General features: G+C 42.5%; 1 protein-coding gene across 5 annotated transcripts in view; it reads left to right on the top strand.

Moving 5' to 3' along the window:
• MEGF11 (multiple EGF like domains 11) overlaps nucleotides 1-26732 on the top strand; it is a 283185-nt gene that overhangs the window by 218171 nt on the left and 38282 nt on the right. For all 5 annotated transcript variants that reach the window (XM_054836544.1, XM_054836547.1, XM_054836545.1 and 2 more), the window contains exons 12-16: nucleotides 3723-3843; nucleotides 5443-5606; nucleotides 5996-6098; nucleotides 20131-20277; nucleotides 22788-22922. In XM_054836544.1, the coding sequence (XP_054692519.1) occupies nucleotides 3723-3843; nucleotides 5443-5606; nucleotides 5996-6098; nucleotides 20131-20277; nucleotides 22788-22922 (670 nt within the window). The remainder of the gene's footprint in view (nucleotides 1-3722; nucleotides 3844-5442; nucleotides 5607-5995; nucleotides 6099-20130; nucleotides 20278-22787; nucleotides 22923-26732) is intronic.

The following is a 26732-nucleotide window of genomic DNA, read 5'->3' as shown; positions in this document are numbered from 1 at the left end:
TTAAAGGCCTGATCCAAAATGTACAGGAATAAATACAAATCTTTGTATTGAGCCCCCGAAAAGGATTTTAAAGGGAGTTGGTCATTGTTTACGGCGGGAATGTATTTTTAACAGGAAAAAGCAATCTAATCTGTTAGGGCAACATTAATCCAGGGAAAACCCTTTTGGAAGCCTCCAGAGCTTGTTAACACGGCTAACACCTAAGGCAGCGGTGTGTCTTTGAGCTCTACTAATATTGTACAATAATAATTTTGTGGAAGAACATCTTCCCCTCTCCCTGAACAGAAACAAGACATATTATTGACTGCCATCCGGAAAGATGTATGCTCTGGCCCTCGTGAGTCTATTAATATTTGATGCTGATGGATGTGAGCTGGCAGCCTGAGTTATTAATGGAGTTTGGTTCGTCGGACCTCACCCTCAATGCATAGAGGAGAATTAACAATAACAAGAACCGTATGCCCAAACCTCTCGTGGAGCTAGAAAGGTCTGTCATTTAGTTTCAGCAACAATTAGTTAGTATTTCTGAAGTACTTAAAGGTATGGAAGGTCATATAAGTGGTGTTAGTTACATTACTGCCACCATTCACTGTGATTTAAAGCTGCCTTTTTAGGGTGCCAGGGATCACAGGTCCCCCAGCTGTATCTTTGCTATGCTGGGATGCTCCCACCAGAGCTGAGCATTTACCCGATCCCACCTCCAGTAAAGAGAGTTTTTCCATTGATTATGTTGGTGTCAGATTCGACCCCTGAAATTAGGAAATAATACCTTGGAGCGATTTCAGGGGTATATTTTGATCAACTGGACCTTCTAAGTGAAAATGATGAAGAAAATGAAGCACTTTTGAAAGTTCGTGATGTCCATATGGATCATTCTGACTTGGAAAACAGAGATGTAAAATACCCAGTTATTTATAGCTAGATTTCTTAATATAGCTTTAACATTTTCAGGGGTATACGTTTGATTGAATCAGCTACTCCTTCCTATCATGTATACCACATCCAGACATTTCACTACTCTCATTAACCTCCTGATCTTAATAGAAAAAAGAATAATCAACATAAGGAGCACAGCTGTTGATTAATTTTACTAAATAGGCTAGAAATATAAAGTACCATATTGCAAGAGTGCAGATTCAATGCACAACATTTGAAATGGGCTTAATAGAATATATAACTCATTAACAACTGGATAGACGTACGCCGCGGCGTTATTCACTTGGGCAGGTGGTGAGAGGGAGGTGGAATTTACATATCTTTAACAGTACCTGAACGCATTTCATTTCATAGGTCATTCTCCTAAATCAAGTTCAAAATGTTAATAACGGGGTGTGCATTTATAATTAATAAAATCTTAGAGCCGGTGCTATAGTTCAAGTGCATTTTCCTCTTATGTAATTAAGAAGTTAAGTGTATTTGGCAGTTGTCACTCAGAGAGCTCTGAAGGTCTCACTTGTCAAACCCAGGGATACAAATCTCATTAAGCCAGTTATTTTTTCAGCTCAGGTTTGTTTGCAAAGTGCATATAAGGTGGAGAGCCAGAGTGACCAACCCCTCTTAGTCCATAAAATATAGTATATTAAAATAAATGCCAAAACCCAAAGGCATGTTGGATAAAGATGAAACGGCCTGATGTTTAGCTTGTGTACAGTACCTTTTCTGTGGGACGCCCAAAGTGGCTGTGTCTGACACCGTCTTGCCCGCCGTGCAGAGCAAGCCTGCAGAAAACCGGCGAATCGACACCAGCCTGTTGCGCCCGCAGCCATGGAGTATTTACGGCATCACACCAGCTGATCCGCGGTCACGGGGATCGGCCGAGGAACTGGAAATCCACCTGCTGCCTCCACCCGTGGTCCAGATGCTGGTTTAGTCAGTCTGGTTCCCAAGGGGGATATTTCAGCTCCGCATCACTCTGTTCTATTTTCCTTTTCAAAGGAATTTTCTTTTACTTCTAGATCACTAGTTCAAATCCGGATAAGGTCAGTTGTCATAGAAATTATTAGCAGTACCAGCAGTTCTGTGTTGTACATGAAATGAGTTGGGAGTTTCATTCGCACAAGATACGGCTTTCTAAGTGGCACTAATTGGCTGTCTAATTGTCACACGCAGGAGAAAGGCAGAGGATTGATTAGGCGTGGAGACTGAATGCCCCTCTGCCGTCTCGCTCGGCTCTGGGTTCCCGTAGCTCATTCCGTAGGCATGCTGGCAGGGTAATGAGGGGCAGCGTGCGCTGGATTTTCCGGCTGTCAAGGCAGCACCTTTTACTGCCAGGCCTTTTCAGGGGAGCTTGTTTTACTCCACCGTGGTCAAAGATAGCATCTTTTACAAACACTACTTTCACTCCAAAATCAGAGACTTGTAGGATTTACTTCTGAAACGCCGTGTCTTTTAACCGTTTCTTTTACTTCCCCCTAAAAAAAGGTTTTTATTATAAAATAGGATGAGTCATACTGGTGCTAGGCAGAACTGCTACAGCAAGCATATGGGGTTTATGGTGCTCAGAAATCTGTTCATATTTCCTTTTACTGTCTCAGTGTCTGATGCTGTGATATACAGGCTCCTGGAGGTACTTGCCATGGCATGGGGAAGCTGACATTTTGTGCATTTATCTCCTGATAAATGGATCCTCCTATCAAACAGTGAAGCCTCTCACCTGCAAAAATACATTTTGACCAATATCGTTTTCCCTGAGCTGTGGTATAGGTCACACTGTGCAAGGTAGTTACTATTTAACTTTGGAGTAGGACAGCTTTCTCTGACATAGAACTAAATTATTAAAGTTTGACTCACTGAAGAAGTAAATTTAGGAGCTAATTTGTGATGTGAAAGTCAGGACTACACAGAGAAGAAAAAGGAGCAAAAATACCCTTATATATGCCAACATATGTTGACCGGACTACGGGACTTAGTAAATAGGTTTAAAGCGATCATGCTCACATTTTAACTCCCTTGTCGCATCAGATGAACAACATCATTAAGAACTGTGTCTCTCTTTCCAGTCACACCAGCTAATCAGTGCACACGGCAGACCAAAATTTACTGTTGAAATATACTGTATTTCTGCAATATATAAGCATTTACTCTCCCTCACTTTCCCCACACCTAAAGCAGAAATAAGACGGGGACCGTCTCTGTGCTCTGCTCTGTGTGCCTCCTCTCTCTGACACACGCGTCACTCCTTGTTCAGCGTCCTTCCTAAAGTCACAATCTCGTGCAAATTAATTGAAAACAAATGCAGGTCCCAGCTACGCATCAAACAGGTCTAACGCACCTGCCATGTAGTTTTCCTCTCTGCCAGTCTGTGGAAGATGAGCACGTACGAGATCCTTTTTAGCTTTTTAACAACGCTGCTCTTAGAATATATTTTCCAAGAAATGCAGAGCGATCTTTGCACAGTTTCAGACTGTATATTTTGTGATTAGTGTTTCGTAAGTGATGTTTTGCTTAATGATCTAACATCTGTTCTAGGAGGTTTGTTTTTGTAACTTCCCCACCTCCTGCTGAATGAACGCCAGAAACTTGTCCCTTTCCTCCAAGTCAATCAAAGCACTAATTGCATCATAATCATGGGAAGCAGCGGTGACTGCTCAAGTGCTGAAGACTCAGCAATCAACCCATAACACTCTGTTCACTGTTTCGAAAGAGAAAGCCTCCCTGTGCAGAGATGGGAATTTCCTGCAATTCAGATTTCTTTAGCTGACTCTGACTTTTTTGGTTCGCAGGGAGATGACTGCACCATTACCTGCATGGCAGGAACCTACGGTACCAATTGCTCATCAGTTTGTAATTGCAAAAACGATGGCGCGTGTTCCCCTGTGGATGGTCTGTGCTATTGCAAAGAAGGTAAACAAAATTCAGATTTAACAATTGCCTGCAATTTGGCATCAATGCTTGTCCCCTTTTAAAGTGGCACAGCTGTGCAGTCAGTAACTCCACTATTTTCTTGCGCCTGTCGGTAATTCAACAGTCTGCCCAAGCATCAAAACTCAACAGGGGCTTGACTGTATGTTTTGTCTCTGCCCTGAACAGAGGCCAGGCTTAACTGCTCTGCTGCAAGAACAGGTCACAGAACTAAGTGTGCTGGCAGAGCCACAGCTCCTCTCCAAAGGAAATGCAAAGCAATCCCCAGACTGTTGGGGTTTTTTCTCTATCACTTTGCTGCCCCGTTTCTCCAGGACCCCAAAGTCCCCGTTCTCCCCTCCATGCCTAGAGTGACACAACCGGGCAAGGCAGCAGAGCCTCCCGCCTCTCTTTTCTTTAGCCCATTGCACCGCGCTGTGCCCGGCCGTCGTTATCCTCACCAGACCTGACCTTGACCTGCAGACTGCCTGCCTGTCTCGACCTTGGACTTGTCTCATTCCCGTAGGCTCTCCTGGCGATCTGGGCTCCTAGCCGATCCTGGCTGCCAGCCCTGTGCTTGGGGACCTGGGGGGGCCCTGGCTGTCTGCCCTTGCTGCCATCCTCAGGTCCCCGTCTTGGCTCTACCCTGACACTGGGACATCCCAGCCATGTGCAGGTATCTTCTGCCCCTGAGCCAGCACGGGCTTGCAGGCTGTGGCTGTCTTTTATCTGGGGAAACAAGAAGCCTTGCCTGCTCCGGAGTCTCTCTGCAAGACTAACCTCTTTTCTTCCCACACACGTGTCCATAATTCCCTTATGTACCTGGTAGTGAGCATAACCCATGTACCCAGCCACGACTTCAGCAAGCTCCATGGCATGGTGTCCCTTACGTAGCCTGTGCAATAGTGCCTTCCCCCAGAATACCAACATGAGCTATGGCTGTATGGCATACATAAGCCCTAAAACAGAAGTGAGGCAAATAACGATAAAACCTGGCATTTCAAACGTGAATTAATGGGTCACTGCAGAACCCCATTTAATGAGGGTGTATAAACCATGAGTTACTGCTTAACTCCATTACATACAGCTGCAGTGTAATGAAAGCCATTGTGCCACTAGTAGTTAAGATTTGAGCCTTAATGGTTAGAAATGATGGCCTTGGTCTTTTTTTAGGTGTAATAGCTTCTTTATATTAAAGAACATTCTCCAAAAAATATGAGGTAAGAAACAGGCAGCATTGAATGGCAAGTTTCTTGCATTCTCGTCGATCGGCGGGTCTCCAGCCTGCCGGGCATTACTGCGCTCTCTCTTGCTGCCCGAGCAGTTCCCAGAGAGGCACCAGACACCTTACTCTGGTAAACAGCCAACCCAGTGATTCCTATATCACCCTTCCGTACGGATAGATGCTGGTAGAAGAAGTTGGGAGGTCATAATTAAAAGGACAACCTTTGACCCCAAGATACTCTTAATTTACACCAAGATCAGGAGGAAACTGGTCCTAGAACCAAAGAGCTGCAGTTTGCAGCTGCCTTTCTTGCTGTCTCTACCTTGCTTTTGCCCTGAAAACATCCCCAATGCTGTTTCTCTCATATGTTTCTTTAGGGTGGCAAGGAGTGGATTGCTCTATTCCCTGTTCGAGTGGAAGTTGGGGTCTTAACTGTAACCAGACGTGTTATTGCACGAACGGAGCAGCCTGCAAGCCAGCTGACGGCTCTTGTCTCTGCTCGCCTGGGTGGCAAGGGGAGTACTGTGACCAGCCCTGCCCTGTAAGTACAACTGGGAAGGTCTTCCATCCCCTTTAACGCTCTTCGAAAAGTACAGTAGGTCAGTATTTCATCTTGTCTATGGATATCTGAAGGAAATCATGTGTAAATAACAGATTGGGGTTCTAGCAGTCAAGCAGATGTATTATAGTTTGCATTATATTTTATCAGAGCTATTGCCATGCTATTTGCATTTTCTCAAACGACATTTTTTAAAGCCATTCCTCACTTGGTTCTATATAGAAATGTTAGGCACCGAGTTGTTTCTGTCTTCTCTGTATGTTAATTTAAAAAATGCTACTCAGCATTAAGAGGGACATGATAGATGATTTTGCACATTTTGGAACAAAAAACTGATTACTGAGAGACTTTTTTATTTATATTTTTTGAAGGATGGAACATATGGTCTTAATTGCAGTGAACGTTGTGACTGTAGCCATGCAGATGGGTGCGATCCTGTCACCGGTTACTGCTGCTGTCTTGCGGGCTGGACAGGTAAAATTAGCAGTTACCTTCGTAAACCTTGGGGGTTTTGTTGTTCATGGGGGTTTTGGGGGGTTTTGGTGGGTTGTTTCGCTTTGTTATTGCATCGGTTATAGCACTGGCCTTGTGACTGCAAACTTTTAACTAATAGATTGAGACAAGATCAGCTGAACTTACCCATATTTAAATCACTCATGATGGTGACAATAATTGGCATTCATTAAATTTGTATTCAGATTAGTTGAAGATGGCTCCAAACCCGGAGCCAGATGTTAGCCTTCTGTCAAAAGAATCCTCAGGAGGGATGCAGATCATCTGGAAATCCTGCAGAGTTTTTCTCCTTGAACGGCCCTTTCCACGGGGGTGCAGTTGTGGTACGATGAATCCTCGGATACCTGGGGATGCAGATATAGGTGTTTTCTGAACGCCAGGAGTCATACAACACCCAGTTTTGTCTCAAAACGTTGTCTTTATGCTTTTCCCAGTTTCTTATGCTTCTTATCACACAGAAGGACAGTTCTGGAGAGCAGCTTAATGCTGATTTGACAAAGAGTTCTCGTGATTACGCAGAGGCAGAGAGGAATATTCAGTGAAGTCGGAGAGCCCAGGCTGGAGATGTCAGTACAATCAGACCCGCTCTAGACTCCACACTGATATGTCCCTTTGCCAGCTTTTGACAGCTAACATAACAGCAGCGGGGGGCAAGTTATTGACCCAACCAGTATTTCACACTTAGCTGCCTAAAATACTGGTTAATCTCCTTCAGCTCTCTGTAGAGGCCCTGGAGGGAAATAAATTTATATTCTTGCCCATAACTGCAGAAACACCAGTGGCACTGACGATCAAAATGCATTTATATTAACAGCAATTCATTTGGAAAATTTAATTGTTTTTCAAACAACTACAAGTTGGAAGAATGTATGGAGCAAGGCAGGCTGATCAGGCAGCCAACGTTTGGGATACTGTCACCTTACCCCCTGTGCCTTAAACCAATGCGTGCTTTCTGTTTCTGATGGACAGAACATCACCACGGCAGCTCAGCTCCTAGAAGCATGAAGCAAAACCAATGAAATTATACCTAGAACGTACAATGGAAAAAATCTTTCAAGAATTAAATAAAATGCAAAAATGGGAAATTCTACACACTGCTTACAACAAAGCTACTTGTAAAAGATACTGGGCATGCATCCCTGAAAAGGGCATTTTTCCCCCAAGAAAATCCATTTTATAAGCTCACTAATATCCCCTCCGCTTGCATTCCTCACTTCCTGGACTGCATTCATCTTTCTTTGAGCCTCTTTACTGTCAATATATCCATCTATCAGGCTTTAAAACTCTACTGTGCATTATTGATGACCATCAGAGAAAGAGTTGGTAGGCTTTCCTGTAGTCATTGTGAGTTTCTTCAAGGGAGAAGATGGTTTTTAAAGTTACAGTAAACGAGAGATATATTTATACACACTTACTCTAAAAGTTTATTACGCATCTTTCTGGATGTACCATTCCAGAGGAAACTGCAGAACGTGTACTTTGCAGACAATGCAGACTAGAGGTTTGGCTTTTTCTTAAAGGCATTTGCAACAAATGCTTTATACTTACTCCCATGCACATCTATAAGTGTACCTCGAATGCAGATCCAAATTACTCCAAGTAAAGGTAAGAATAATTTCTGCGTACCCTTCTTTTTTTTATTTCTATATTGGGCAAGATAAATGTATATTAACTTGCAGGGGACTTAGTGCAAACTAAGCACTTTATCTTTCAACATGCCCCTGCAGTTCTGGAAGTCCCTTCTACAAGATCACATTTCAGGGAGGAAAATATTCCGTTAGGATTTGAGACCAGGTTGGAGTTGAGATGTTGACAGGGCCATGCAAGGTGTGCACTGGAAATGTTGATAGACAGAGGCAACATTTGTTTTGTCAATTCTGCTTCCAATGTTTTTTCTACTTGGCTTAGCACCAGACACAAGAATAAATTCTGCTCATACTAGTTTGAAAGTATGTAATTTAAGAAACTCTTCAGCTAGATAATTATATTTTCATATTAAGGAGGATGGCATCGGTGAAAGATTAATCTTATCCGTAGTTGTTTGGAACTGGGCCATGATGTGTATTGCAGTGCATTTTATAAATATGACGTGATAAATAATTCAGGTTTAAATTTTTGCTTTCTGAGTTTGGTACTAATTAAACATGGCCTGAAAAAGATCAGAAAAGTTCAGGATCATGGAACATCTGAAGGTTTTCCTGCCCACTCACACCAGACAGAGAATTCAAGTGGCTTTCTGATCCTAATAGCCACAAAACTTCATCTGAAACAGCGTATTCTGTATGTTCATCCCACACGTGGGACTTCCTCTTGATGTCAGTGTTCCATGTAAAGTTCAAGGGGAAGATTGAACCCATTTTCTTTAAAGTGGTTTTCAAGCTGTTACTGATAGAAACCTTCAGAGCCTGATGGATGGTAGGAGCATGGAGGAAGACTGGGAAAGGAAGAAAAAAAAGCATGTAAAGAGTAGCATACAATGTAAGTTAATAGCAGTCTGCCATCCTCTTATTATGTTATGACTGCCACCCATCAAGACTATTATTCAGGACAATGCTCTTCCATGTGTACCGGCTGGGGGAAGGTAATTTTCAGGAGCTGAGTGTACCTGGCAGAGGGGAAGATGATGAAGAGATTCCCACATATCAGCCAGGAGATCACAAAGCTGTGCAAACCAGCTGTATGCATAAATAAGCACACTGGCAACAAGCTGCTTCGAGACGTGCATATGCAGTTTCCGTTAAAGTCGCTGGGGAATTGCACGTTAGGCAGAAGTTAGATCCTGAGAAATGGACCAGATCTAAAGATGATTGCACCCTGTCGTTATTGCTGAAAATTACCCAACCAGGTACACAGCCCCATTGTATCACAAATGGCTTTGTAGACAGCATGGCAAGCATAACATTTGTACTTAAAAGACCAAAACCACATTGGCAAAAGGCTCTCGTGTGGTAGAAGCAAAGTGAAACTTGTTCAAATGTGGTCCAAGATCAGATCTGTGACCTGCTGACACAATGCAGAGCTGAATTTTCCTCCACGTGAAGGAAATGTCAGCTGCAATAAGAGCTCAGCCTTGCGCTGAATGGAGTTTTCCAACTCCACACGTGTAACCTCACCTATATAAACAGTGCCCTTGAAATCAAAAGAAGACGTGTTCGTATCTGTTGCCAGGTTAGAAAGGAAAAGCATAGCCCCCAGCAGGATCAAGTCTTGAGTGATTAGACTGATTGTTTTTTAAAGAAGAATAAGGGTCTCTCTTACTCCAGATCTGCCATGCATTTTAGATACATACTGCCTCTGTGCTTGCAGACCCTACGTCTGTGTGTACGTGTGCACACAGATACTTTAAAACTCCCAACACACCAGTCATTTGTGGAAGAGGCATTATTTTGTGTACGTTCAGGTTAAAATGAAAATGCTTGAAAATGGAGTGCTTACCAAATGCAATTTGCGACCTTGCACAGACTGAATCCACAGAGAGAATGGAAGCGCAGAAAAGCCGCGTGGTGGAGCATTTCCTGGAAGTCCCTTGCAAGCAAACAGGTCCTGGAGAAGCAGGCATCAGTCTCCTCTCACCCAGATGCAACCTCCCCTCCTGGCTGCTCAGTGACAGTGATAAGGTCCTCTTAATAAATACCCTGGACAGAAGAGGACCAGCTGCCCTGTTAGCCTTGGTAGGTGGGTCAGAAGCTAGGGAGAACGTGGGGACGCAGTGTTCCTCTGTTAGGGATAATGCTGCGTGGCTCTGGAAAGCACAGTTCCAGCTAAACCGTTTGGGTTTTGCAAGCTGAACTTCAGACTCCATCAGCTTGGCCCTCTCTCCTGAAGGCGGCTGCTGGCAGCATGTTTCGTACCAGAAATGGCTCCGTCACAGATACCAACTAGTTATTTACTACACAGCCTTCCGTTGGCTCACTCAGTACAACCCTCAGTAATTAAATTGGTCATAGCTGCTGGTCTGTCCTCTAATTTCTGGAGGTGCTCCCTTTGTGCTTGACCCGAGCCAGGCTAGCGAGACTCCCTGGGAAGCCAGACGCAGCCATTGCCCATCCCGTCCCCCAGACCTGAGTCCGTCCACTTTCACCGTCAGACGTCCCGCTCGCAAACAGATTACAGAAAGGAAAGCCACAGGCCTGGCTGATATTCACAGCAAGCTCGTTTCCTCCCTGTAACGAGTCAATGTGCTTCAAGTTAATTGTGGCAGCGTGTATTTTGTTAACCTTTCAGATATTACAGTGGGATTAAATAGGAAACGATCTGCAGGGGGATATATTCCATCCCTGTAAATGTTAAGGTCAGTTAAAATCCTGTTTATCTGAATTCCTTTAATCTGAAATACTGTCTTATCTGAATCTTGGTTCTGTCTTGCCTTTTTTTTGTGTTGCGTTCTGGTTTTTGCAGAACGCTGCGGTCGTGATGCTGTCTCAATTATCCACTGAACTAGTGTACTCGGCAGCTTGTCTGAATAGCCGAAGCTGAAGTTCATTCAGTAGATTTTAACATCCCAAAAATGTGTGGGGAAAATGGGATGGTACTGTAGATGTCAGATGGAAAATACAGAAGTGTGCCTCCCATAGTTAATTGTAAAAGAACCCCTCATAGCTTTTCCGTAATTAATCAGGACGGCAAATACAGATATGAAAATGATATGTGGTGGTAAAGAAGAAACATCTCGTTAGTGCGTTGGTGCTCTGCACCTCCAGGCTTCATTCCTGTCTTGTGAGAGCAGCCTCCCTCTTTGCCATTACATACGGGAAATCAAACTATATATTTCACTGTCCTTTACAACCTCAATAACTTTCTTACGTTGCCAGCAACATAAACCCTAATTGTCTCTTATCGTGTCCCGAAATATCGTACAGTAGTCGTGGTAGTCTCGAGTTGCAGGGATTTCCACGTGTGATGGTATGAGCGAGTTAATGGGGTCAGGAAACGTCGTCTGGTCAGAGATAAGGTGAGCTTTGAGGAATGAGACTTCACGTTTGTGAGAATTTTCAGGCTGCGAGTGACATCGGCACTGTCACTCAAACACAGAAACATGTTTCTTCCCTCCTGTGGACACATTAATTCAGTAAAACTGATAAGCCTGTTACTCAAGGGAAGGCCTTTTTGAATTTTAAAGAAATAGTGACCACTTTGATGGTGAGCTCTAAGGTATTTTTAACTTCAGTTTTTCTGAGTTCTTTGCAAGGTGGTGGTATATCTTTGGAAAAAAAAAAACCCAACTTTCCATCTGGCTTTCCATAAAATGCATTTTGTTTGTATTAATATGACTCTTCTTCCATTGCAGCTGTATCCAGTTTATAATCTTAGGGCCAGATCCTGTCCTCAGCTGACCTGGGCTGAAGCCAAAATAATTCTATTGTCATCACTCCAAGAGCACACTGATATAATTGGTAGCTGACTTTTCCACACATCTTTAAAACCAGAAAAAAAATGTAGGACTTGTTTTATGCACCTATGGGTTTTAGCTGAAGAGATCTGCAGTATTTTAGAATTCATAATGTTGTGGGGTGGCTTTTTTTTTTTTTTACATCAATGTGTTTCATACTCTCTTGGTTTTTTAATATAAAGCCTAAAACATCAGAATGGAGCAATAGTAAGTTCCTATTAAACATGCATTTTCTAGATGTCTAATCCCATTATCTAAACCATATCTTGCACTTATCACTTTTGGCAGTCTTATCCCAGATTTTCAAATTAATAATTTATTTCTGTGATTATTCTGTATCCTTACATTAGCTTTAAACAGACAGAAAAACTAAACATTTTAGAGTCAGCCTAAAATGGTGCATTTTAGCCTCTCTTCTGGCCTCTGCCTTTCAAATGTGAAAATCTTTTCCGTATGAGAAGGTATGCTTATTCTCTGCATTCGACAAGTGCCCTTTAGTCTATGAATGTAACATAAGCTTATTAGAAATTAGCTTTAATTTTTCATTGACTTAATTTCAAGTGAGTTGATAAGATTTTAATGTCAGGCTGTGCTTAAAAATTCTCTCTTTGACAGGAACCTTTAAGTATGGTTCCTGCTGATACAGGGCTAATTTTCAAAAATATGAATTATGAAGTTATATCAAAGCCTTCATTGATGTCCCGACATTAATTATGCCTGTGTGTTCCTTGGCAGATATCTAGGGGGCTCCAGATTCTCATCTAAGTGAGGCTTAGCTCTGTTTGTCCTGCGCCAGATTTAGTATATATTTCACCTTTCATGAAATCGGTTGGATTTTTGCCACTCATTCAGTGGGAGTTGGATCAGACCCCTAGACTATAATTAGAATCTGCTGTAAGCCTACTGCTAAACTTAAGCATGCATGCAAATGATTGCAGCATCAGTCTTACAGAAGAGAGACGAGTTCATTTATCTTTGTATTTATTTGGGGGTTTATTTTCACTTATTAAAGGACAGCTTTTAAATTTATGTGAAAAGATATAGCTTGGATGGCATCCTGGATTATGCTAATTTAATGGGTTCTAAAAAATGAAACTTGATGCAAGAGATATTCAACCATTTTCCATTTTGATATGGAGGCATTCTATATATAAGCTTGGCTGTGTGTACAATACGTTCACCTATAAATAAACGTGGGCGAGAAGCGGTGAAAAATTATTTGCGAACATTTGAGCAGACTAAATACTGGATGCTGGCATGCTGTGTGTGAAAGAAGAAAAAGGAAAGATCATTCAATAAACAGCCAGCACGCTTAAAAGTTGTATACGTATGTTATTGGTGAAAGCGTTTGCAGTGACAAATGTTGTAAATATCTTCCTTCCCGTCCTACACAAAGGAGAAAAGGTTGAATTTCAGTCGACGTTATTGAACATGAAAGGCTTGCACACATTCAATTGTACAACAGCTCTTGCTAAACTGCGTTCTTAGCTCATGGCTTAGCTTGGGGGCTCGAACGTTGCAGCCAGGAAAGCAATACATTTTTTCCCCGCTTACAAGTTCCTCCCTCCTATTTTCCTACTGATGGTCTGCTTGGATCTTTCCCAGGTTTCTCTTCCTTCCTGGCCTGAACCCATGTCCAGAGCTTGAGAAGTAGTAGGAAGGAAGCATCCTAAAGGTGAAGGAGAAGTGCGTAGGGCTTGGCTCCCTTTAGTACTGTTTTCTTCAAGATCTGCCCTTTCTGCTAGTGGCAACTTTTCTTCTCGCAGTAGTGCACCCTGGAGAATAACCTCTAGCAAAGGGACCAGATGATCCTTAATTTTAGCAAACATTTTGACTGACTCAATTTCTTGTGAGGTAGGTCTCTTGCCTCCAAAGCTTTTATTGCATAAATTCCCAGAGTTGGATGATTCATATCTGGAGTTTTCTCTAGATAATTAAAAATAGGGGTACGATTAGTGCTCCACAGAGGTGCATTAGGCTGTAAGTATATTACTTTCAGAAAAACACTTACATTAATGGGTGCATAAATCGCCCATGCAATGATGAGAGAAGAGACAATTTAGAATTTTTCACTGGCTGCAGGGAAAGGCTTATTCTTCATTATTTAGGACCACATCATGGAGCTTTCATTTAGACTGATGGGCTGTTACACACAGGAGTCGCTCCTCTGAAGCCCACCAGTGAACAATGCTTAGCAAGGTAAGGAAGGGCTCCGCTGCCTCAATTTGGGGAAAAAAAAAATTCAGTTAGAAAAGCATTCTGAGAACACCACAAAAGTTTGTAGATAATGTGAATGTGGCTGCTGTTATCTCTGTTGAATAGTTTCACTATATAAAAACAAAAATAGCTTATTTGCAGACTGGATGAGCAGCCATCAATTCTTAATGTTTCCATTTAATTTTATGAGAGATCCCTTTAAGTTTTCTTCTATTCCCTGCCCTCCCCGAGCAGATTTTCTTGTTCTTCAGCATCCTTAAATGCTGAGCTGTCATGAATCGTGCTGCGGTGTTTCTGCCTGGATCTGAGTCAAATACTTCAGGGTTTGCCTCAGGTAGGAATAAATATGAAGATGCAAAAAGCGATAGGAAAGCATCAAGTATTCTTTATGAACTCTCGTTCCTATGCTGTCATAACACCTTCCGAACAGCTGATCCAGAGCTAATCGGACAGTTCTTTCTTACGTTCTTATTGAATTTTCTTTTACTTTTTATAGACTGAAGCAGCAAAATATTCACTACTTGGGAAAGCACACCGATCTAATCTCAAATAGAAAGCTGATTTAAATAGAATTTATAGGGAAAACATAAGTGTAACAGCAATAAGAGTGCAGGGGAAAGAGAATAAGGTTAAAGAAAACGTGAAGATATGGTTAGAGAAATCACTATCGGAAATCAGCGCTGGGGGCCCCAGTGCAGGAGAGACATGGAGCTGGTGGAGAGAGTCCAGAGGAGGCCACAAAGTTGACCACAGGGCTGGAGCACCTCTCCTATGAGGACAGGCTGAGAGACTTGGGATTGTTCGGCCTGGAGAAGAGGCGGCTCCGGGGAGACCTAACTGTGGCCTTCCAGTGCCTGAAGGGGCTACAGGAAAGCTGGTGAGGGACTGTTTATGAGGGAGTGTAGTGACAGGACAAGGGGGAATGGGTTTAAGCTGAAGGAGGGTCGATTTAGATTAGACGTTAGAAAGAAATTCTTTACCGTTAGAGTGGTGAGGCACTGGCGCAGGTTGCCCAGAGAAGCTGTGGAGGCCCCATCCCTGGAAGTGTTCAAGGCCAGGCTGGATGGGGCTTTGGGCAACCTGGGCTAGTGGAGGGTGTCCCTGCCCATGGCAGGGGGTTGGAACCAGATGATCTTTAAGGTCCCTTCCAACCCAAACCATCCTATGATTCTATGATTCTATGAAATAAATGTATGAATTAGGAGGCCAAGGCAAGATGTCCAGGTGACCTCGGTGGACTCTGGCTCTGACCTTGACATGACAGCCGCATGCCCGGGAACCCCTCGAGGGCTGACGGCTTGGTGGGAGATGTGCTACAGCTGCGGAAGGGATTGCTGCAGGCGTGATGGACACCGGAGGGATGGTGCTGCACAAAGGAGCAGTCCATTCTGGAGATCACATTCAGTGATATGTTCCCATGCCTCTTTTCAGTACGATCAAGTGCTTGCTGGCCCACTTTCTGCAATTACTTACCTAAAATAGCCTAGTAGCTATAATCATCAGGCTATTTTCTGCTATCGAAGCAGTATTGCTACTGTTGTGGTTTTGCCACCATGTGCTGTATCAACAGGTAGACAAACCACCATTAAGAATTAGTCACGCCAGAGACAAAAGCTACCAGGCATTCCAGACTGAAGCCAAGCGTGACTCACCAAACTCCAGGCCTCCACTGTATTGCCCGCATAAATCTAATGCCTATTTACGCACAAAAAGCAGTTCTTTCCAAAGCTATTCAAATGCCAGAAATAAGAGATTATTATGACTTCATGTCATGTTGAAAGACAGGTGGAGGAGAGCACAATGTTTGTGTTGGATTCAAATGTCTGCTGAAATCATTCCTGTCATTGCTAATTGATGTTGCATCTGTCTTTAGATTGTGACTACTGAAAAAAAAAAAAAAAGCTGAAGATCTTATTCAGAGAAATAATTACAGTTGTACACTGGTAGATATAAAATTAAAGTAGATGGGGGGAAGGGAGCTACATCCTATAATTTATCAAATTCCTATGTCCCTGAAAAATAATCAGACGCTGGGCAGCATGCAGGCCCTGCTGCTGAGGCTACTATCAAGGGGATAGCAGTGGTCAGAAATAGGCCACTGGTTCTCATTTATTCCATCCATTTTTGCTCTTCTATCGTGTTTGGAGTATTAGCTTCCAACTATCTAGAGACAAGGCAGAAAAACAATGGCAGGCTTTATTAAGAGCTGGAGACGTAATCCCCAAGCACGAGTGCAATCGCACAAGTAAGCTGGAGAGAGAAAAAAGGGAATTCTACTTAGGTCTGGCTTTCGGGAATTTCACCCTCCAAAGCCCTTCAGTGTGATGTAGTTACAGGCAGCACTGAATCTGCATTACTTTGACAAACTTCCATTGAAGTCATTGAAGATTATTAGTGGAAGCAGCGTATGAAGTAGCTCTTTAATAGATGCCTCACATCCCAGTTGTATGGCTTGGGGTTTTTTTGCCTTTTTCTTTTTCTTGCTCGTTTTCATGATGGCTGTGTGGATGTCAGCTGAGTCCTTCACAGACAATTTGTAAATTTTAATACAAAGAACCAACTTCATCTGGTAAAAATGTACTCTGCTCCGTGTAAGCCAGACACAAGCTTATATCGCATCAAGTCCCCAGACACGTACCTCTAGCCACTACGCAGCAGAACTCAACTATGATATATGATCTATATTATTACCATACAACATACGTGACTTGACGAGTTTCCCTCAGCCAGCGCTCTTGCCAGACACGCTTCCTCCTCTACCTCTATCCCTGCCGCTTTCCTTTATCAAGATACCATCGTCAGCTCTGCGTTGGAAGGCCCCGCACAACCCAACTGCTTCACCCTCGGGAGGGCTGGGCTTGAGATGTGCCGGGTACCCCCATGTCCCAGGCACCACTTGCTTTGCCGCTTGGTAGTGAACTGTCCTGGAAGGGCTCTTAAGGAGAAAGAGCTTGGAACAGCTCTCCCATGTCGTTGTCTCTTGAAAGAATGCTGTCCTGACTGCTCTGGTGGGTTAAGCTCATTCCAGATTGTGTTTTTCACAGCAATTCAAGGTGTTTAGTACCGGTTTTCCTGCCCACTGCATGTGCAAAGGGAGGTGGGGGGGAAGCGGGAGTGAAGCCACTCCTGGGACTGTCAGCTAAATTCCATGTACAGAGCAGTCCAAAGGACAGCAGTGGAAATGCTACTGGAGAGCAGACCGTGCTTGCAGAAATCCAGCACCCCAAATCCTCTCCAGGACACGGCGGTTTTGTGGCTGCTGTTTCCCAGGCTGAATTAAACCACAGCGGACTCTGCTCTTACCCTGGCTCGGGCTTACTGCCTGAGAGTGCAAATGCCCTTTGCCTACGTACAGTGGATAACTATAATTTTATGTAAGTTATGTGAATTTCATTTACAATTCACCCCCAGAACATTGTTCAAGAAGGTCTTGGAAGTGTAATTTCATACTAGTATCTGCAATTGTGAACCACAGCCTCAGGCAGTAAGATAATTTCCTGGTATCTAGGCAATAGAGTTTATGTATAGAACTGCTTCCTGCAGCTTCAAGGACTTGCTCTTCTGATAGTTGTCTTTCTAATTTCTACATCATGCTTGTGAAACAGGGAATTTGTTCATAAATTAGGAACCTGTGGTTGTAACGTGATAATACGGAGATGTGTCGACTTCAGCATTTTTTATATTTCTGGGAATTGAAAACTAATTGCTTATCAGAAATGTTCATCAGCAAGTTCCTAAGTAAATATTGAAGTTTTACGTTAAAGAAGCTTGCTGCTTCAGTGACTTCAATTGTAAAGTAGCTGGGAGGGACGGACTCCCCCTTCCTACGCTGTCAAGTTAGGGAATTGTAAAATTAAGGTGCTTTTTTTAGCACAATTCCATAAGACATGTGTGTCCAGATGCAATTTTAACTTCTCATTTGCATTTGCAATTCAGTGTGTGTAGGAGCCTCCAAAAATGAAGTCTTCCGTGAGAATTAACTTAGAGTAATATAAAGTAATAAAAATTAATTGCGGCACCTTCTCAGTTGTCTTCTGAAAATTTATAAATAAATAACTGCTGTAATGGGTACCAGTGTCTTCTCGAGGTTTCCTTTCCCCCCCTTTACATTTCGTTACAACAATCGGCTTCACAATGACTCATTGCCTTCGTTAGGAGCGGGAAGACATCCCTCATTATTCATTACTAAAGGAAGGACTTTGCTGCTGCAAAGAACAGCCATGGCATTCTAATTCAGCTACCTTTCAAGAGAAGGGAGTCAATGTCATTCTTCCCCAAACTTTGCCAAAAGAGACAAGAAATAATGCTGTTTAATTGTCTCCGTTTATAAATAGCCCATTCACAATGAGAGAATTGTATTTTTAATACTGCAGTCAGGAGGAAAAGATACACATTCCTCTACATTTGTGTCTGAATTTCATTTCTGGGAGCTCGCTCTGACACTTTCAAAACTATAAATTATCATATATATGTGAAATGCATTTACTTATTTACGATTTATGGAATGAATTTTTAATTACAGAGTACTCTAGATGTATTACATACACACAAAGCATTTACTGTTTAAGTAATCCAAGGATATATTTGATTTCAAAGGGAGTAGGGGAGGCTGTATTAAAATAATTGTTTTTCTTGATCTTTACTACTAGAAATGTTCCTTGTCTCTTTTTCCATTCCTTTTTTTCAGATTTATTTACTTAGATATTAAAGGCTTGAGCTTGTATTATGTTTTTACTGTATTTTAATGTGGTTTTTATTAAGCTCTACAGCATGGACCATGCCTCTTTATAAATAAAGCTATGATCATGTATTACTAGAAACCCCATTTCAAACTGTACTTTTGCCAGACTTGGTTAAGATTTTCTAGGAAGGGACATTATAATTGTGTGATTAATCTTCAGAAAAGGGAAATTTTGGCTCTGCAGTATTTCTTACTGTATTAACTTCAGAGATTTATAAAACCAACTTGAAACTGCACTGTAAGTGTGTTTATAATGACTTTCAGCTGATTTAATAATCCTCAAAGTTCGGTGACTGTACAGATCACAGCTTCACAAATACAGTCCATTACCTGTAGCATCCAGATGAAGTTATCAGAGGTGGAGGAAATTACTTGGGATTGTATTTCTCCTTAGCGATGCACTAATCCGACCTCTGGCTGAGGCTGGGGCTCTCAGAGCCCTTCTCTGCATTTATCCCATTGTGCAGTGGGGACATGTGCATGGATGATAAAGAACAGCTTCATGTTCAAAGCCCAGCTAGGGCGTGTGTATGCCATCAAACCTTGGTGGTGCAGTTGTAAGGCACCCGGTGCGGTAACGTTGTCAGGAAAATTTTTGAGCCAGCCTGTGATTCATTTTCTCTCGTTATCAGTACCTACAGCGTGTTACTGGTAGTGCCACTCCCTGCAGCTGGCAGTGCTTCATGTCTCTCTTCGTTCGTGATCCTGCAAACCTTTTCCAATCCAAGGAGCCCTTGATCATGCAAATAGCTCTGCTAATTGCAGGTATTGGTACTGCCTTATCCCAGTGGAGTAAGAGCCTCTTGGACGAGTAATGGTGTGCAGGATCAAATCCTCACATTTATACATGATGAGTCATGGCACAAGGTTGTTTTTAAAAGTCACCAGTTAAAACAAAACCAGTTGAAACAATGCCAGAAACCTCATGCTAAGCTTTCTGGCTGTGTGCTTCTTTCAGTGTTTCCAAGCTTTGCTTTTCATAATAATAAATATCAAACAGCAAGCCTGGGAATCACTGGGAGCTGGATTGGCAGGTCTCGGTCTCCAGTTAACATGCAAACGATCAGCCTGTGCCCACATACGGCCGCTTGCTAGATCAGAACTCGGTTCATTAACACAGAACTCGGAGAGCTCTGGGTGGAAGTGGGTTATGTGCGTAATAACCCAGAGCATGATGCTTTAAGCCAGGAAGTGAAGAACACACAGCATAGAACTGAATTTACGTGCGTTCAAGAATCCATATACCGGACATGTTTTTGCAGAACCCTGATTTTTCTTTTTTTTTGGTCTTCCAATTCACAACAGTTAAGTAAGTAATCAGGCTTCAATCAACCGCATATTTCCAGACCAGTTATCTGAGATATTTTGTGACTTTAAAGCAATTCCTGACCTTCATCTCTCAGATGACATGCAGAGATGCTTTAATGGTGCTAAGGACTGAACAGGAGCCCAACACCTACAGAATTCACCTCGCTGGCATTTTCTTAATTTTCACTTTATTAAGCAGATAAAAGGATAGCTATTTCCTTTCCAGGCTCCCTTGTTTGCTCTGTGATGTACGTGAGGTATCAGCCCAGCCAAACATTTCTTTGATCAATGAGGAGAGTAAGCTGCGTGAAACCTAACGTGTGCCTTTACGTCTTTAGGCATCCACTGTGACAATATATGTACCCAGGGCCGCTGGGGACCCAACTGCTCCATCTCCTGTAACTGTGAGAACGGGGGATCCTGCTCCCCAGAGGACGGCACCTGTGACTGCGCACCAGGATACAGAGGACCCTTGTGCCAGAGAAGTAAGGTTTTCCATAGATGTGGTGGTAGAAGCAAAGCAGGTAGAAACGCTCGTTTGTGATGCCAGACAGAGCCACAGGTTTCTGAGCTGCTTTAGCTCGTGACTTCCTAAGGGCAACAGCTAGCCCAAAAAAATGCTTCTTGATCAAGAAGTCAAGACTCTACTGCATTGAGTCATGCCTTGAGTTTCTTCTTCTGGCTGTCCACAGTGCCTGGAGGTCACAGGTGACCTGAAAAGAAGGAGCAACATCTTTACATACCGAACTTGGCAGGATCTGGGCAAAAACAGATTTCCAGTTAAGTCGTGGTGAACCATAGGATACCTGTGAAACAGAGTCAGCTACGACCTGTCACGTAATGACAGGTGGATGAGCGTTGGCTATCAAAATACCAAGAGAATGTTTTCTTATATGCCAGGAAAAGAAACACGGCAGCCTGAAATAGCTCCTGTCTGATGCTCTGCCGCTGCGTATTAAAATGTGCCGAGGAGATAAAAATCCTCTCATTTGCTGTATCTGGGAAGCTGCATTTGCCCCTTAGGGACCCTTATTCACTGAACCAAACTACACGCAACCGTCTTCCTGTGTAAACAAGAGATGGATTTGTCTCTCTCTTCTGCAGCAGCTCTTGTTCTTCCTGTAAGACATTCTGCATGCCCAGTTCATATAACCCCTCTGATTTCACCAGTTACACTTGACACTAGAACACACTCATCTCTAAAAATAATTTGTAGCTGACAGTTTTTATTTAAAGCCATTATAACGATGACCTCTAGCACTGCTGTAGTTAATGGCCTATAAGCATTTCCATTATAAACCCCAATTTCCAGGTGCTTCGGCATATCTATATAGCTGTAAAACCTCTCTCCAAGGCTAAAATGTGGTGCTCAGAGCTTCAGGGAATTGAGGAAGATTTTTTTTTTTACAAATTTGAAAGCCTAAGAGTGCAAAACTTCCAGAAGTTAATAGTTTCTGACCTTTCTGAGATGAAAAAAAACAGCTTACTTTTATCAGCTGATGGCATGAAGGCTACAAGAGGCAAACCATGTCCCCAGTTTGCAACTCCAGTAATCAGGCTGCTCCCTGAGGAGCTGATGGGGAGGAATTTTCCTCCGCACTGGGGTGACAGCAGAGGGGTCCTGCGGATGCTTCTGCTCTTGCCTCAGGTAGCTGAAATGCCTCTCTGTGAATATACGGCATACGGCCGGGGAATTCAGCTTGCGTCCACCTCTTCTGCAGGAGTCAGGCTCAAGACTACCTTGTGAAGAGGACACTTCCGTAGGTGAAGGTAGCTTTAGCTTGCTACGTTGGCTCTCAGAGTCATTCCCATTTTTCTCTTGGAAATTCATTTAAAAACAGAATTTAGCCTCTAAAGGGCAGTACTGAAGATGATGCTCAGCCAGCTCGTTCTGTCTGTGTAATCAGGATTACATGAGACACCAGGATAGTTTACTGCTCTTAGACCTGCAGAAATGTCTCCAGGAATGATCTGGGTTGTTTTATAGCTAGTGCATCATCAACAAACCTGTCAGCTAAGTTCCAGCTGGAAATCTGCAGTGGTGTAAGAACCCGACACCCTCTGTGAACATAAGGACCAAGAGAAAAATTCTCATTCAGTGAAAAAATAGAATGGACATGATATAGTAACCACTGAGCCAGAACTATATAACAGAGAATCACAGGAGTAAAAATAAAAACATATAAAGTCATTTTTACAGTCACTTGCTGCAATTTAACATTTCTTTGTGCTTATCTATCACAGCGAATGTTTGGGCAGTGGATGGTATTCCATTCTGCATGAGCTTAGAAGCAACAATATGCGTTTATAAGAGATACTGAGCCATAATCTTGGCACTATACCTTAGGTACAAATTCTATAATAATTTCAATCCAGGTTTTAAGCAAATTAAGCACACAGTTCATGACAAGTTTACTCAGCTACCCGGTGTGATTACTGATGCAAATTAGGTGATTTTGTATGCCGTTACCATAATTACCATTTTTAGATTCTGGTCATCACTGATGGATGCTGCTCCTGCAATGGCATGTATAAACTGACTATGAACTATGTATAAACTGACTGTCCCAATTGAACACAGGTATCTTAAAAGCTTTGGAATCTGTTATTCACCATATCTGCCAGTGGGCTTTGAGGTCTCAAACATCTTAAACTCCCATGTTTTGTGAAGGAGTTTACCTGGAGCAGGCTAGAGAGACTCAAATTAGTGCCTTGAGAGAGAGGGAGGCTGCTGAGAGAGCTCAGCTTTATTATTAAATAGCCAAGGACTTACATGAGGTAGTACGGTGCGAATGTTTGAACCAGAGGAATAGTTTTACTCAGAGCTCGCGCTTTATTAGACGTGGGATAATCCAACTGGCTTCATAATTCCAGCCGTTCACAAACCTGTTTTTAAAAATTAAGAAATATTGGTTTGGGAATAAGACAGAGGGAGAATTCTCAGACTCTCAGCAATGAGAAATCTTCTGAAAACCTCATTTTGTTTTGTCTTCAGTTTGTCCCCCCGGCTTTTACGGACACCACTGCAGCCAGCCGTGCCCCCAATGCGTGCACAGCAGCGGGCCGTGTCACCACGTGTCGGGACGCTGCGACTGCTTGCCTGGATTCTTTGGCACTCTCTGCAACCAAGGTACTGAGCCCAAGACCCTCATGTGCCACCGCGGTTCCTCAGTTTCTGTGTCTGTGACTTTGCAGCAAGAGTGATCACAAGGTTCCTGCCTTTTTTTTTTCCCCCTTGTTTCAGCAGTTTAGATCACAAGAAATTCTTTCCTTCAGAGGGAAAATGCAAATAGGTACTTAGTCATCCTTTTGTAAATATGATGTGCTCCTGCTTTCATAAATAAAACAGGTCTGCTGCTCTGTATTGAAATGAATATGGAATGAGACACCTGCTGTAAATATATCCGCCATCCAATGGTTTCATTTCCCTTTCTGCTAAGCCTATCATATCCTGAATGTCGATGGCACCTTCACCCACTTTTTTTCAGCAGGAGGTGTAGTTACTAGGTAAGGTAAAGGCCAGCTCAGGTACACAAGCCCAAACGCCCAGTTAACGCACAGAACCTTACTGACGCTGTCTGGGAATAGCTAAAACCATGCGCACTCAAACGCAAGTGCAGGAGACAGAAAAATTTGCGATGAGGCAGTGAAAGTGAATTAATTTTCACAAGTGAAGAGTAGCTTCAACTCCCCCTCATGCCCGTCACCTTTCTGTGCCTTTGAGAGTTAGTCCACCTTTAACCACAGGTTTCATTTTCAGTTTTATCCTAAAAATGCCCGGAAAATCATGACAGTATTCTGCAGAGTCTCGGTTATTGCATACTACTGGGGGTATTTTCTACATACAGATTTAAAAGAGATTATTCGTAATGGCTACTGCCCTTGTGAAGACACCATCCCTGTAAAAATTGAACTGACACTTTTTAATGACCTGCTTTTCAGTAAGTTAGAAATTGTAGACAGCACTTATGCAAAGTCATTAAACATAGATTAAGTATAACCATGTTTTCTTTTTCCTGTGCTGTATAGTCAACTAAACATTATACCAATTAATTTATTAAAATGAACATATTTCTGTGAATTTGTCCATTTTATGTGAAAAGTTAGCCAGATTTCAAAGCGTAAGCAGGGCTAATTATCCTCTTAAGAAAACTATTTTATTTTTGCTCAGATGTTCAGCACTTCTGGTTTTACTTTGAAATGTTGATCTATCCAGCAAATTAATTTTAAAATATTCATGTCCTAATTAAAATCAATTTGTGTTGCAGTTTGTCATAATGAGTTAGCATGTAACTTTATTTTGTAGAAAGAAAAATGCTAATTAATTTTTTTCCATTGGAAAAACGTGAAGCGAAGATTTCACTTTTGAATTTTCCTCTCCTTGTGCCGGCTCTTTTCTGGCAGCGGGAACATTCTTCCATCAGCAGCACACGCATGCGAGGAGCTGCGCAACCCCCAAAATTGCACAGGTTGACATGGTTGTGCCGAGGATTCTGAGCGGCAAACGACTAAGCAGCTGTTTAATGAATATCTTTCACAATCACGTAGCAAGATGGATTGATAATAACTTGTTCTCGCTGCTAGAACGCACCTGACATCCCACAGGGACTTTCGGAGCCCCACTTCAGAGCTGTTATAGCTAATTAACATCGCTATCTGCATTGTACAATCAGATTGCTCCCAAAGAAAGCAGTATTAGTCCTTACTTTACAGCTTTGTTTAAAAACATTTGAGACATCTGAAAAAGTGCTTGCATATGGACCTCCCAACGTTACAAGAGAGTCACTGTGTCGATCCGCAGCCGGGTTATGAAAACCGATGAGCACAAACATTTTGGCAGGATCAGTTTTGCCGTCCTTCCGCGTTGACCTCCTGGCACCATACAGTCTCACTGAGATGAGAGGTGCTCACACGGTAGGAACCCCGCTGCTGGCTCTCGCTGGGCGGAACCGAAGCATTTCTTTTATAAAGTATGACCTGTTGCCTCTGTCAGCACTGGTGTTTGGAGCACAGATCTTTTCCTCATTCATTACTATTCCGTGTTGCAGTGCAAATGAGCTTCTATTTTAAGTAAGTCTTTTGAGAACTATTTTTTTGTACATATAAAAAATCCAGCCTTCATTTAAGTGATGTTATCTATCTCCATCTTAAAGATGCAATAAAAATATTGCATCGAACTGCTTTATATAGAGTATTGGAACTGAATAATGGTGTAGCATATATGAGAACCTTGGCCAATAGATCATTTCAGTTTTTGCTCTTTCTGTGCTACGAGGGATTTTCTTTCCTTCTTTCTTTTTCTCTTTGTGTCTGTGTATTGTTCTTTTCATTGTGTCTGTATATTGTGTTTAGTTTTATCTCTTTTCAGTTAGGGAACTATTCTGTTTAGCACATAATTTGAAAGCCAAAACCAGCTTTATCCACTCCTACAGATAAGCCTGTAGTATATAGAAATGTGTGCAGAAAACAATGGTATGCGCATTCCTAGGTTTCTGCCATAGTAAGAGTAGAGGATGGCATATTGTATAAAAGCAAATGAATCACAGCTGAGGATTTCAATCTGTGGCTGATTCACAGTCAGGATTGATTGAGGTCACCTGCAGAGACTATATATGAGAAAGTGAGAGTGGCTGAAGTGGTAAAACAATTGCATAATTCGGGGAAGGGTCTTAATCAGTTTTTTGACATCACTATTATTTACCAGGATACAAGTCCAGGTCCATTTGTTACATCCTTTGCAAAGATGGACTGTATGTTTTATCTTGTTTTGAAAATACATCTGTTTTTGTCAGGGAACACAGCCAATAAGAGCACAGAAATTAAACATTTCATTCATTACTGAGCAGAGCTTTCCATCAACTTTAACGTTAAAGATTTCCAATAATATGGTGGGAAGTTGAAGATCTACGTGTCTATTAGTTTTATGTCACCGTGCTTAGGCTGTTATAAGATGACTCTGAAAAAAATTTAAGAGTTTCTTTTCTTCCAGCTTAAGGAGTAAGCTAGGTGGAGAACAGGAATGGATGCTGATTTTGTTAGGATGCAGCGCTTCTGTTTAACAGCTCGCAGTCAAACATATATATATATATATATAAAATCCTTGGAAACCACATTTGCAACCTAATTGAACGCTTACTGCAGCAAGGGGTACTGGAGAGGAATAGGTGGATGGATGCCAAAAGATAAGCATGACATTTCGGCAATTGGATATGCACTGGAGTTGTCTTCCACCAGACTTAGATGGTAAAAATACTTATGGAAGTGGCAGTCTTGCTCCTGGTTTACTCTTCGCTTGATTTGAATCTGGGAGATGCTGGGAGCCTGCCTCAACCAACATTACTGAAAGCTGATCTTCAGCAAAACCTAGAGTATTTAGTAGCAAAGGCACCTTTCTCTCTCCCCACCATTTGATCCAGAAGGAATCAAGACAGCGATGAGGTAGGTACTCTAACGCACCTCATGTTGCACAATGCATTTTGTGGTGCTAGTGGGATGATAGCAAGGGAAAGGATTACAGCTCTTTCAGCCTCTTCTTGCAAGCTCATCTGCCATCAGCCATTTCATGGACGCTGGCCTCCTGGTGCAATGCCCCTGGCTGGTATGTCAGGCCATCATACCAGGTGTAAGGTTTGCAGCTTTTGGTCCATTATTACCGTCGTTATCAGTCGTTCAGTACAAGGGAGTTGAGGTTCTAGTGACAGACCTGAAAGTAAGAGTCCCCGTTGCTCTTCATCTTCTGTAGACTTCTTCACTAGGCTGATATTTAGCCTGAAATGTTCCTTTCCTGCTTTTGTTTTCTTACTGTTGAGGTTGTAATCCTCTGAGCCAGCGCAGAACCCTATTTCAGGGTTTGCACCAAGGGACCACCTTGGCCAAGTCCCCAGATCAATCCCTTCAGCCACTTACTTGTGTTTGCTACTACTCTGAATTCTCCTCGGCT

This window comes from Grus americana, chromosome 10 (genome assembly GCF_028858705.1).
Source record: "Grus americana isolate bGruAme1 chromosome 10, bGruAme1.mat, whole genome shotgun sequence".
Classification (NCBI taxonomy): domain Eukaryota; kingdom Metazoa; phylum Chordata; class Aves; order Gruiformes; family Gruidae; genus Grus; species Grus americana.
This window is presented reverse-complemented; position numbering and strand designations above follow the sequence as displayed.